We start from the raw sequence: 13402 nt of genomic DNA, 5'->3' as shown, positions 1-13402 counted from the left end.
GTTTTACATTCTAAGCCCTGTTTTACATTTAACCAAGAGCCCAGGCAGAGGCTGACAAGTTTCCTTGCTTCCTGTGCTCATAAGCAGATTTTCCCTCTATTTCATACTCTCACTTACAGTTAGAGAATAGTCCTTAAAGGGTCCCATCTTTCTGCAGACATCTTTCCCACTCACCATCTCATGGAGGGCCACTTCTATTCTAACTTAGTACAAACCTCCTGCCCCAGCTCCCCCAGAGCAGCTCCATTACCAGCTCTGTGATTTTCAATCCTTTCTCTGTTTCTGGCACCTGGACATTTACCTTGCTCTCTTGCAAGCTTAGCTGCACACATTAAGAAAAAAAATCATATTTTATCCAGCATTTCTAGGTGTTCATAATGTGAGGCTTGTCCCATTTTCTAAGCTTGCCTTCTTGCCAGATCTGGGAAATGGTTCATGTCTTGATTTCTCAATCAAGGGCTTTGCACTAGGGTTGAGCTCTGTGGGGATACATCTTGCCAAAGAAGAGCAAAGCCCCCTTCCCAACTCTATGCTGCCCTCTTTAGCAGCTTTGTGGAGGAAAACTGCCATTAAGAGAGAAAGGGGTCGCCTTTCAGTTTGAAATGTATTATAGGTGACACAAGGGGAGGTAGAAATTCCCATCCATAAATTTTAGATTCCTAGGTGAATGCCTTCCTTTTGTAGTTTCATTGAATCCAGAATTTCACTGAATCACAGTAGCATTAACCACCCTGGAAAAAAACAAAATCCAAAACGACAAGCCAGGTCAGTATCTGGGCTGGAATTACACAAATGCTGCAGAGAAATGCTCTTTACTGTGCTTTTCGTGAGTGTAAAGTGAGAACATTGTGCCCACATTCCATCTTGGCCCATTATTTCAGTGTTGGAAAGATCAATATATCATGGCATATGGGAAAGCTTTAATAAGAACACTTCAGGGACTTCCCTGGTGGCGCTGTGGTTAAGAATCCGCCTGCCAATGCAGGGGACACAGGTTCGATCCCTGGTCCAGGAAGATCACACATGCTGTGGAACAACTAAGCCTGTGCGCCACAACTACTGAGCCTGCACTCTAGAGCCCGAGAGCCACAACTACTGAGCCCGCGTGCCACAACTACTGAAGCCTGCTCGCCTAGAGCCCGTGCTCTGCAACAAGAGAAGCCCCGCTCACCGCAACTAGAGAAAGCCCACGCGCAGCAACGAAGACCCAATGCAGCCAAAAATAAATAAATAAATAAATTTAATTAAATTAAAAATTTTAAAAAAGAAAGAACACTTCACAACCGAGTTTTGCTAATCCAGCTCAAGGTTGGTGTCATTTGTTCTCATCAGATTTTGGAGCTGTTGGCAGAAGGGAAGATGAAACCTTTAAGGGACTTGGTGGAAATGAAATTCAGAGAGCTTGTCTTCTGTCCAAAGATTCATGCAGCAATCCTGCAAGTTATATCCGTAAATCGTGTCCTTTTCTTCTCCGTTTTGATCAACATCCGATGTCAAGGCTTTGAGCAGTTAAAAATGCAGAAGGTCATGAAAAGGTGGACATTCACTTTAGCCTCATACACTGAACAGCTACATTTGTCATAGTTGGAGCATGACATGAGAAAGACACACAGTGTCATGAGGTAGTGGGAAAAAAATCCGGCATCTGTTTCCTGCCCTTCCCAAACCTACAGACCGCTGTGTGGTGGAAAGAGCCATGGACCTGGAGCTGGAAGAGCCTGGAGTGGTCCTCCTGGCTGTGTATGCGCAGGAGGCGTTGCCAAGGAAGAGAATGTGGACCCCGGTCTGTGCGTCCTGTGGGCGAGTGCCCACCTGAGCCACAGGCCCGGCCCCTCCAGCGCCTGCTCTGTTGGTGCTCCCAGCTCCCACTGCCCGTGAAATCGAGTCCAGATGCCCCAGCCCAGATTCAGCGCCCTGCCTTCTCTAGATGCCCCCTGCTTGCCCAGCTCCACAGTCAGACTCCGCCCCGCTGCACCTTCACGCCTCTGCCCTTTGCCCTGGAATCTGCCCTCTGTCTCCTTCCTCCAGACCATGAAACAGCCTCTTCATCCTCAGTCTTCGAGGCCTTTGCAGATGGCGCCTCCTCTGCGAAGCCGGCCTTTCCCTGTGGCTGGGATTCTTCTCACTCCCTCCGGGTCCCCAGCTTCTTGTTTATGCTTCTCTGGCACCTGACAGCCAGGACTGGTGTTTCTGCACAGACACTTGTGAAAATAGGCAAGGTGTCAGAAGCCCTGCATCCTGCGTCCGATTCTGCCACTAACTCTCCATGTGGCTTTGGAGAATGATGGCCCTGGGCCCCCTTTTCCAGTTTGCGAAGGCCAGGGGCTTAGCCTGGGTGCTCACCGTGGTCCCTTGCACAGAGCCGTGTACATGCTGTTGCTCAGATGGTTTGTGAAGCTCCGAATGCCTGCAGAATCTTCAAGAAGACCCGAGGTAGTTGCCTGGGGTGGGCATCAGGTAGGTGACGAGGTGGGGCCGGTCTTAGAGTGACGTGTGATAAGGGGGCTGAGAGGACACCCCTGTTTATTCTGAGTGGATAATTCCAACTTCTGGCCTTCAGAACTTCCTCATGGAATCAGTTTATGAACTTTCCTCTTATTTAAAAAAGAGATGAATAAAGAACTCTGTGCACAACTTGTTCTTTTCCTCTTGAGGTGTAATCCAGAGAGGCAGTAACTCACGGGTTTAATGCGGATCCCTGAAAGCACGTGATTGAGGACAGAGTTTTCTACAGTGGGAAACTAAAAGTCTTTTTTTTTCAAATAAATTTATTTATTTTATTTATTTATTTTTGGCTGCGTTGGCCTTCGTTGCTGCGTGCGGGCTTTCTCTAGTTGCGGTGAGCGGGGGCTACTCTTTGTTGTGGTGCGCGGGCTTTTCATTGCGGTGGCTTCTCTTGTTGCAGAGCACGGGCTCTAGGTGCGCGGGCTTCAGTAATTGTGGCATGCGGGCTCAGTAGTTGTGGCACACGGGCTTAGCTGCTCCGTGGCATGTGGGATCTTCCTGGACCAGGGCTCGAACCCGTGTCCCCTACATTGGCAGGCGGATTCTTAACCACTGTGCCACGAGGGAAGCCCCTAAAAGTCTTTGAAGAGATTGAAAATGTGAAAACTAGGGAGGCCAGAATGCTGCTTTAGGCACAGGTGTGTTTTGCTCTCTCTGTAGAATGGAGTCATTTCCCCAAAATGCTCACGTAGTCCTACTTCCTAACCTGCAGGAGGTGCTGTGAGGCATAAACCCACGGAAACTACTAGATTTCCCACTGCCACCGCTGTTCCATGAGCGACTGCTGTCGTTTGTGGAAGGGCTGTCATTGGGGGGCACTTTATTAAGTGCTGTGCATGAGCTTGTTAATTAACCCCATTGTTACAGGTGAGGAAAGTGAGGTTGGGGACTGTAGGCGACCTTCTGGAGGTCATGTAGCTGGTGATGAGCAGGGCTGGAATCTGTGTGCCCATCTTCTCAACCTTTAGGTTGCACTGCCTCTCACAAAACCCAGCCCCTTTACTTTCTTTTTTTTTTTAAGCTCAGTCAACATTTTACCCAAATTCATTAAAGACTTGAAACCTTTTTTAAAATTAATTTTTATTGGAGTATAGTTGCTTTACAATGCTGTGTTAGTTTCTACTGTACAGCAAAGTGAATCAGCTATACGTATACATATATCCCCTCTTTTTTGGATTTCCTTCCCATTTAGGTCACCACAGAGCATTGAGTAGAGTTCCCTGTGCTATACAGTAGGTTCTCATTAGTTATCTATTTTATACACAGTGGTGTATATATGTCAATCCCAATCTCCCAGTTCATTGCACCCCCCTTCCCCCCTTGGTAACCATAAGTTTGTTCTCTACATCTGTGTCTCTATTTCTGCTTTACAAATAAGTTCATCTGTATCATTTTTCTAGATTCCACATATAAATGATATTATACAATATTTGTTTTTCTTTTTCTGACTTACCTCACTCTGTATGACAGTCTCTAGGTCCATCCACATCTCTGTAAATGGCGCAATTTCATTCCTTTTAATGCCAGCCCCTTTACTTTCTAAATGGGGTTTCTCAATCCCTCAGTCTGAAACCCCACGCTTCAGAAATACCTGGGTGGCTTTAACAACTCCTGAGATTCGGGACACCTCCCAGGAATTCTGATTTAATTGGTCTGGGGTTGGGGGGCCAGATCTCAATATGCTTTAAACCATCCGAGGCAAGTCTTTCCTGTGTGAGGAACACTGTTACCAAGGCACGGACAGAGACCCGCTGAGCACCGAAAAGGGAGCAACTGATTCCAACTGAGATCAGTGAGAGGTTGGGGGAAAGCAAGGCTGTTGGAGGCGGGCCCTGGAAGGGAAGCAGGGTTCCCAGGGTGTGGGCAGTGAGAGGGCACAGGCCTCCCTGGGGGAAGTGCAGAGTGGACATAGGAGATGCAGGCAGGGGAGGCCTGGGCTGTGGGGACTGAGCTGGGCGGTCAGTTGGGGGCCACTGGGGTCCTGATGGGTCTGAATTGCAGAAGCCCAGCTGCTCACGGGCTCCCCAGGCTGGACTTCCTGCCCCTGGGGGTGCATGCATGTTACTCAGCAGGTGGCTCCCGAGTGCAGGGTGGGGTGGGACCCTGCCAGCCATCTCTCAGCGCCTTAACGGGGGACGAGGGGGGGGCGTGTTCTCCTGCCCCGGGAGGGGCTGTGCAGCCCTGTGAGTGGTGCCTGCCGCCTCCAGGTGCATCCTGTGATTCAGCAGAGACTGGTCACTGCAGGTGGTGTGCTGAGGGTGGGCGTCCAAACGCCAGGGAGGGTGGCTCTGCGGATGCCTTGGCCTTTCCCTAGATGCACATCAGGCTGTCCTGGGAGGTTAAGAATGTTCGAGCCCTGAGGGCTCGGCTGAGAGAGCCCAAAGAGAGAAGGGGTGTGGGTGAGAGAGGGTGTGTGCCCATCCACGTGGGTGTGGCAGTGAGGGCGTGTGTGTGTGTGTGTGTGTGTACTGTGGCCGAGAGTTGTGTGTGCGGTTGTGTGTGTGAGGGTATGAGTGTGTGTGTGTGTGTGTGTGGGCGTCGCTGTGTGTACACACACATACACGTTCCACAGCAGGTTCACTCAGCCCCCAGAGCTTTCAGGCTGATGTTCCCTCCTTGCCCTTTTGTCACTGAGAAGAGAGCCTGGGCTTTGGCCTTCTCCAGATTCGGCTTCAGGTCCTGCTCCTCCGTGTAATCCCTCCGGCCTCATTTTCCTCACGCCTCCGGTAGAGGGTGCAGAGTGGTGGTGCCTCCCTCTCCAGGCTGTTGCGGACATTTCCTGTAAAGCCCCAGTGCATTCTTTCATGTGTTTGTTGGCCATCTGTATGTCTTCTTTGGAGAAATGTCTATTTAGGTCTTCTGCCCATTTTTGGATTGGGTTGTTTGTTTTTTTGATATTGAGCTGCATGAGCTGCTTGTAAATTTTGGAGATTAATCCTTTGTCAGTTGCTTCGTTTGCAAATATTTTCTCCCATTCTGAGGGTTGACTTTTCATCTTGTTTGTACCCTGAGAAAACCATAATTTAAAAAGAGTCACATACCACAGTGTTCATTGCAGCTCTATTTACAATAGCCAGGACATGGAAGCAACCTAAATGTCCATCGACAGATGAATGGATAAAGAAGATGTGGCACATATATACAATGGAATATTACTCAGCCATAAAAAGAAACAAAATTGAATTATTTGTGGTGAGGTGGATGGACCTAGAGTCTGTCATACAGAGTGAAGTAAGTCAGAAAGAGAAAAACAAATACCGTATGCTAACACATATATATGGAATCTAAAAAACAAAAAAATGGTCATGAAGAACCTAGGGGCAAGACGGGAATAAAGACACAAACCTACTAGAGAATGGACTTGAGGATACAGGGAGTGGGAAGGGTAAGCTGGGACGAAGTGAGAGAGTGGCATGGACATATATACACTACCAAATGTAAAATAGATAGCTAGTGGGAAGCAGCCGCATAGCACAGGGAGACCAGCTCGGTGCTCTGTGACCACCTAGAGGGGTGGGATAGGGAAGGTGGGAGGGAGGGAGACGCAAGAGGGAAGAGATATGGGGATATATGTATAGGTATAGCTGATTCACTTTGTTATAAAGCAGAAACTAACACACCATTGTAAAGCAGTTATACTCCAATAAAGATACTAAAAAAAAAAAAAAGCCCCGGTGCACAGGAGGTGGTCAGGCTGCGGTGCCTGTCCCACTCAGCCTGCCCCCTCCACCAACTCACATCTGTCACTTGGGGCGATGCTTTCGCTCCTCCCACAGCATATCCTCATCCCGGGCCGTGGTCTCCTGGGGCCCTAGCCCAATGGCAGACCCCAGGCAACTCACGTTCCCTCTCCTTCCCTCAGTTTCCTCATCTGTGAAACGGGAGTGCTCTTTGCACACCACAGAGCTGTTTGTGTGGCCAGAAGAGGTAGCTGCCAGGGGCTGCGTGCTGCAGGCCGGATCCTGTTACACTGTCACAGGGCCGAGAACTCTGCTTTTTCCTTCGAGCCCCTCTTTTGCTCCTTAGTCCTCTATGGCTTTCGTTGGCATATTGTGGAAAATCTACGTGGAGTTTCTCTATGGTGATTAATCATCACAGGCACACACACCAGGCATGTGGCCATGTGCCCATTTGCACAGGGGCACCTGCCTACCTTCCCGGCCATTTGTAATTCCCTCCATTTCAGTCTTAATAGAAAATGACTCAGGTTTAGCAGATCACTTGTGTTTCCTTTATTCACTTCAGGAGACACTGGGCCTTGGTTTTCCGAGTTCTTTTTTGACCTGGGATTAATACAGTTTTAGCCACGCAAAGTAGAATAGAAAGTTGAGACAGTCTCGCGGGAAAGTGGGGTCTTGGGTTTTTGCGGAGGCCCACGGGGTTGGGCTGCAAATCCAGCTCTGATGATTCTTGTTGCGCCTAGTTGCTGCTTTCATTGCTCCGTGCCTGTTTCCTCATCTGTCAGAGAGAGTAATAGTGAAAGAATCCTCCTAAGATTGTTATAAGAATTCTAGAAAAGAGTATCTCTGAAAGTGCTTTTTGTCACCAAACTATGAAATATGATGTGCATGAGTAGTAGTTGCTCTTCCCTCAATTACATTCATTTGTCCTCCACTCTGGTTTCTGTGCCTATTTATTTCCTTGCAGATCAAGCGTGGCAGGTTGTCCCTACCTGTAACAAACCAGAACATCCTGACATGCAGTGCTTCTATCACACGGATTGGGCGGCTGGGGCAGGGCAGGGAGAGCTGCGTGGGGAGACGTGGGTTTTCTGTGACTTGAACAGAGGCAGGAACAGAGCCTCTCAGGGCTTCATTGCCTTTTCCATACAAGAAAATCCAAACCACTGGTCTCTGCATGTCCTCGCAGACGTTCGTGGAGAGAGCTCACTAATGCGTATAGATGCCCATTGGGAGCACTGCCCTCAGGGTGGAGAGAGACCCCATGGTCCAGAGCAGCTGAAATTTAACCCCCCCCCCCCCAAAGACGCTGTTTCCCTAGAAAATAGGCTAGCTGTGTGTGGGCTGAGTCAAATTTAAAATCAATAAGTCAATCATCAAAATGCCTTTTCTAAGCAGGGTGTGACTGGGGAGGGTAACGTGTGTGATTTGATGTTTCCTTGTAAATCTCAGAACCTGGGTCCATATTTATCCATGAGGAGCTTTACTTTCTCTTAAGCTTTGTTAAGCTTTCGGTTTGATGTTTTTCATTTTTCCATCCAAGATATGTTAATGTAGATTTTTCTTCCCATTTCAAAATAAGGTTAGTTATTGTTTGGTGATTACAAAATAATATGTGGTCATGGTAGGAATTTTGGAAAAGAAGGGAAATTATAAAGAAAATATTAGAGTTACCTATAAAAAATAAGAACTGTGGTTGAATGGGAAAGGGCAAGGGGAGTGTTCTAGATCTTTGTAGGGGTTTTGCTTATAACACAGGCATATACATTTGTCACAACTTCAGCAAATAGACACAAGTTTTGTGCACTTCATTGTATGTAAATCTTATATTAAAAGAGAAACTGTAAACAATTATTGGACTTGGGTTAATTATATGCATGGTGAAATCTTTAGGGGGAGGTGTACTGATGTCTGCAATTTAGTTTGAAGTGCTTTAAAAAAAAAAGATGGCTTCATGAGGGGTAGATGGATAGATATGTGATAAAGTAAATATAGTAAAATGTTAATGGTGGAATACAGATGATGGTTATATGAGTGTTCAGTATAAAATTCTTTCAGGGCCTCCCTGGTGGCACAGTGGTTAAGAATCCACCTACCAATGCAGGGGACACAATGCAGGGTTCGAGCCCTGGTCTGAGAAGATCCCACATGCCACGGAGCAACTAAGCCCATGGGCCACAACTACTGAGCCTGCGCTCTAGAGCCCGCGAGCCACAACTACTGAAGCCCGTGTGCCTAGAGCCCGTGCTCCACAACAAGAGAAGCCACCACAATGAGAAGCCCTCACACAGCAACGAAGAGTAGCCCCCGCTCACCGCAACTAGAGAAAGCCCGCGCGCAGCAACAAAGACCCAATTCAACCAAAAAAAAAAAATAATAAGTAATTAATTAGAAAAATAAAATTCTTTCAACTTTGCTGTATGTTTGAAAATTTGCATGATAAAATATTGAGAAACAAAGATGACTAATTCAGAAAGAAAATGCGTATTTACAATCCAGAGGTAACCACCATTAACATTTGAGTGTATATTATTTTCTTTCAGTTTCATTTCCAAGAAGATATAATTTTATATAATTAAGATCTTACTACATAACAGATTTATTTTCACATTTTTCACTCAGTATTGCACCACAGTTTTCTTTTGTCGTAAAAAGTCTTCAGTGTGTAATTTTATAATTAAGGTACAATTTACATAGCTAACATTCACACATTTTAGCACACAGTTCTGTGAGTTTTGACAAATGCATAGAGGCATGCAACCACCACTCCAGTCAAGATGTGGAATAGTTCCATCATCCAGGAAAATTTCTCTGTGCCGTTTTGCCAGCACCTTGCCTCACATCCAGCCCCGGGCAGCTACGGATCTGTTTTTCAGAATATTGTTAAGATGGAACCATATAATAGGTAGCCTTTGAGTCTGGCTTCTTTCACTCAAGCACAATACATTTGAGATTCATCCATGTCATTTACAAGTACTGGTAATTTGTTCCTTTTTGTTGATGAGTAGTATTCCATTGTAAGGATGTACACTAATATAATTTTAATGTTTGTAAGAAATCATCGTATATGGTAACCTGTTTTATTTATGCATTCTCCTAATATTTGGATATTTAAGATGTTTTATTTTTTCACTATTATAAATGCCATTGTAATGAACATCTTTTTTTAATGATTGTAACTATTTTAAAAAAAATTTTTATTGGAGTATAGTTGATTTTACAATGTTGGGTTAGTTTCAGGTGTACAGCAAAGTGAATCAGTTGTACGTATACATAATGAACATCTTTATGCAAAATCATAGTCAATAATTTCTTTAGGTAGATTACTGGGAAGCGAATTACAAAGTATATTATAAATATTTTTAAAGCACTTATGACATTTTTTAAACATTAAAAAGTTTTTCCTTGCATTTCTTTATGTGGTTCATAACCAGCTTGACTTAAAACTCCACTGGTGTTTATAATCCTTTCTCCCCCGCTTCTCTGTTTCAATATTGTCACCCCGTAGAACTGATCCGAAGTTTCAGTGTCATCAGCGAGGCTTTGAAATTCTAAATCATGGAGACCAATCAGGAAACTTCCCTCTTCTTGGTGAAGATCTTGGAGGAACTGGACAGCAAGCAAAATACCGTTTCCTACCAGGACCTGTGCAAATCCCTGTGCGCCCGTTTTGATCTGTCCCAGCTCTCCAAACTGAGAAGCGTGCTCTTCTACACGGCTTGTCTCGATCCCAATTTTCCAGCCACGTTATTCAAAGACAAGATGAAATGCACCGTGAACAACCAGCAATCGAAGAAAATCATGGTGGCGGCAGATATCGTGACGATCTTCAACCTCATCCAAATGAACGGGGCTACGGCCAAGGAGAAGCTCCCCAGTGGCCGGCAGAAGATGCGCAAGAAGGAGGCGTCCTTTGACTCGGGCCGCTCGGACACGGAGCTTTGCACCGCGGCCGAGTGTGAGTCCCTCAGCTGCGAGCTGAGTGACCAGCCTTTCAGCCGGGGCTACCCCACCCGCCAGTCTTCCAAGTGCCGCAAGATGGATTGCAAGGACTGCCCGCAGTTTGTACCTGCATCCGAGCCCAACTTCCTGCTGGGGGTCAGCAAAGATGTGAAGAACCGGGCGGCTTCCCTGGACAGGCTGCAGGCTCTGGCCCCGTACTCGGTGGCCAGCCCTCAGCCCTGCGAGATGCAGAGAACCTACTTCCCCATGAACATCGAGAGCGAGTCCATGTCCGATCAGGACTCCCTGCCCCTCACCCAGGGCATCAAGGAGACTTTCATTTCTAACGAGGAGCCCTTCATGGTCCAGTCCTGCGTCCAGAAAAGGAACATCTTCAAAGAGGACTTTCACAACCTGATGACTGTGTCCCCCGGGTTGGCCAGCCCCGCTAACAAGGCTGAGGGCGAGCACGGGAAACCCCAGGGCCGAAAGGAGTCCCACAAGACACCCTTCCCCAATCACAGCTTTGAGATGCCCTACAACAGCCAGTACCTGAATCCCGAGTACTCCCCTGTTCCTGACAAAAGGCGGGCAAAGCACGAAAGCTTAGATGACCTTCAAACCTCCACGTATTTTGGACCCACTCCAGTGATGGGGACCCAGGAGGCCAGGCGCTGTCCGGGGAGGCCGGGCAAGCAGACCCCCTGGCCGGCCAAAAGCTGGAGCCTAAACACCGAAGAAGTTCCTGACTTTGAACGGTCCTTCTTCAATAGAAATCCCTCCGAGGAGAAGCTCCGCTATCCAAATCCCAGCAGCCAGACCCCCAACTTCCCAACCCCAGACAGGCGCCCAGCTTACCTCATGCCGCAGGAGCAACAGCCAATTCTCCCCATCGGCTACGCGGCCAAGCCAAACGGGCTCAAATCTAAAGAGATCTCGTCCCCCGTTGACCTGGAGAAGCATGAACCGGTCAAAAAGTTTAAAGACAAGAGCATTAGCTGCACCAGCAGGCAGCTCAGCTCAGACACCAGTAGCGTGGGCACCCAGACTGAGCAGCACGTCCTGGAGCCCAAGAAATGCAAAGACTTGTGTGCCTCTGGGCAGGGCAAGTACAGTGACAGGCACGCCATGAAGCAGTCAGATGACGACTCGGAAGTTGTCAGTGATGACATCAGTGACATTTTCCGATTTCTTGACGACATGAGCATCAGTGGCTCGACGGGAGTGGTACAGTCATCCTGCTACAACAGCACAGGATCTTTGTCTCAGCTTCACAAGTCGGACTGTGACAGTTCACCAGAGCACAACCTAACCAAAATCGCCAACGGGCTCCCCAGCAGCAAAGGAGAAAAGGGCAACCGGCCTGAAAACAGTCACCACTCGGAAGAGGAGTTGAAGACCAGCGTGTGCAAACTGGTCCTCAGGATCGGTGAAATTGAACGGAAGCTCGAATCGCTGTCGGGTGTCCGCGAGGAGATCTCCCAGGTCCTGGGCAAGCTCAATAGACTGGATGAGAAGATACAGCAGCCCGAGAAGGTGAGTGTGCAGATAGATCTGAATTCCTTGACCAGCGAGGCTCCATCTGATGAGAGCGCCTCTCCCCGGATGTTCCGTGCACACAATGGCTCCCACGGGCCCAAACTGGAGAACTCGGCCGACTGGTGCTGCTCAGACGCCAGCGGAAGCAACAGCGAAAGCCTTCGTGTCAAGGCGTTGAAAAAAAGCCTCTTCACCAGGCCATCCTCCAGGTCCCTGACGGAGGAGAACAGCGCCACAGAATCCAAAATCGCCAGCATCTCCAATTCGCCCAGGGACTGGCGCACCATCACTTACACCAGCCGCGTGGGCGTCGGAGAGGAGGATGTCAAAGACAGAGGCCCCGGGGAGAGTAAGGACTGGCATCGAAAACCTAAAGAGGTAATAATGCATGTGTAAGCTCGCGTAACTAGGCAGCAGCCTTACTATAGCCCTGGTCTGTTTCCAAGCCTGGAAGCTTACATTACACGAAAGAGAGGCCTGCCTTTCTTGTGCTCGTAATCCTTCCAGACTTTCCACGTTAGAGCAGAGAGGACCGCATAGCCTGGTGGTTGGTCCCACCCAATTGTCCGTCAGCCCGGAGGAGCACACGCTGCTGTGTTGCCGATGGGGGAAAGCATGGCTCAGATATTGGACTGGTGGTTCGAGACCTGATTTTCATAGAATGGGGAACATGGCAGAGCAGACGAGCATCACCAAGGATTTCTTCCTGTCCTTTCTGAAAGGGCAGGATGCAGGCAAAGAAAAGGAGGGAAATGACTTAAAAGCGAGCTAGCTCCTATGGCCCTTTCACGTACTGTGTGGCATGCGTGGTGTTCCTTTTTAAAAGTTTGAGTTTTTTCCATTTTAAGATCAATAGATGATTCGTAAGAAAAGAAGATAAATTAAGGGAATTATTCACAGTTCCACAGCCCAAGGATGGCAACTCTTAATATGATGTCTTTCTTTGCTTTTGAGGTTTTTTCCTACACAGTTTTATGGGAACTTGAGCGTTTTTGCACCTTTTTTTTTTTTTAAACATCTTTATTGAAGTATAATTGCCTTACAATGGTGTGTTAGCTTCTGCTTTATAACACAGTGAATCAGTTATACATATACAATATGTTCCCATTTCTCTTCTCTCTTGCATCTCCCTCCCTCCCACCCTCTCCATCCCACCCCTCTAGGTGGTCACAAAGCACCGAGCTGATCTCCCTGTGCTATGCAGCTGCTTCCCACTAGCTATCTATTTTACATTTGGTAGTGTATATATGTCCATGACACTCTCTTACCCTGTCACATCTCACCCCACCCCCTCCCCATATCCTCAAGTCCATTCTCTAGTAGGTCTGTGTCTTTATTCCCGTCTTGCCACTAGGTTCTTCATGGCCTATTTTTTTTTTTTTCCTTAGATTCCGTATATATGTGTTAGCATACTGTATTTGTTTTTCTCTTTCTGACTTACTTCACTCTGTATGACAGACTCTAACTCCATCTTTATAGTCAGCATCTTTCTGTCAGTGCTGGAGTGAGCACACACACACATACTCACATTCTTTCTTCTTCTCGTCCCCTGCAGTAAGGATGATTTGTTTCAGCGGTACTTGTGGCTGCTCTTCTTCCTTCTAAGTAGGTTACATTGAACCCTTTCTGGCCAAAGTGATGCCATTTCAATGTGTTGCTCATCTCAATTCCCTTCCCTGATTCCAAAGGTCCGTGGACAGACCACGGGGCCTCCTGAAGGCTCGGAGGACCAGTCA

General features: G+C 47.5%; 2 protein-coding genes across 6 annotated transcripts in view; one reads left to right on the top strand and one right to left on the bottom strand.

The window, feature by feature from the left end:
• Positions 1–13402, top strand: part of MINAR1 (membrane integral NOTCH2 associated receptor 1) — a 43194-nt gene that overhangs the window by 14522 nt on the left and 15270 nt on the right. For 3 of the 5 annotated variants that reach the window (XR_014243484.1, XR_014243485.1, XM_082388497.1), the window contains exon 1: positions 1117–12044. Coding sequence is in view for 3 of the 5 variants with exons in the window: in XM_082388497.1 (XP_082244623.1) it covers positions 9744–12044 (2301 nt within the window). In the remaining 2 variants the exon portion in view is untranslated. Of the gene's footprint in view, positions 1–1116; positions 12045–13402 lie in introns of those variants that run through there. The other 2 variants (XM_082388496.1, XM_082388495.1) reach the window with 1 other exon arrangement.
• BCL2A1 (BCL2 related protein A1) overlaps positions 822–13402 on the bottom strand; it is a 410729-nt gene continuing 398148 nt past the window's right edge. The window contains exon 2 of the transcript XR_014243495.1: positions 822–1124. The gene's annotated coding sequence lies outside the window, so the exon portion shown is untranslated. The remainder of the gene's footprint in view (positions 1125–13402) is intronic.

This window comes from Balaenoptera borealis, assembly GCF_965194805.1.
Source record: "Balaenoptera borealis genome assembly, chromosome: 3".
NCBI lineage: Eukaryota > Metazoa > Chordata > Mammalia > Artiodactyla > Balaenopteridae > Balaenoptera > Balaenoptera borealis.
The sequence above is the reverse complement of the archived record's forward strand: the minus strand, read 5'-3'. Positions and strand labels throughout refer to the sequence as shown.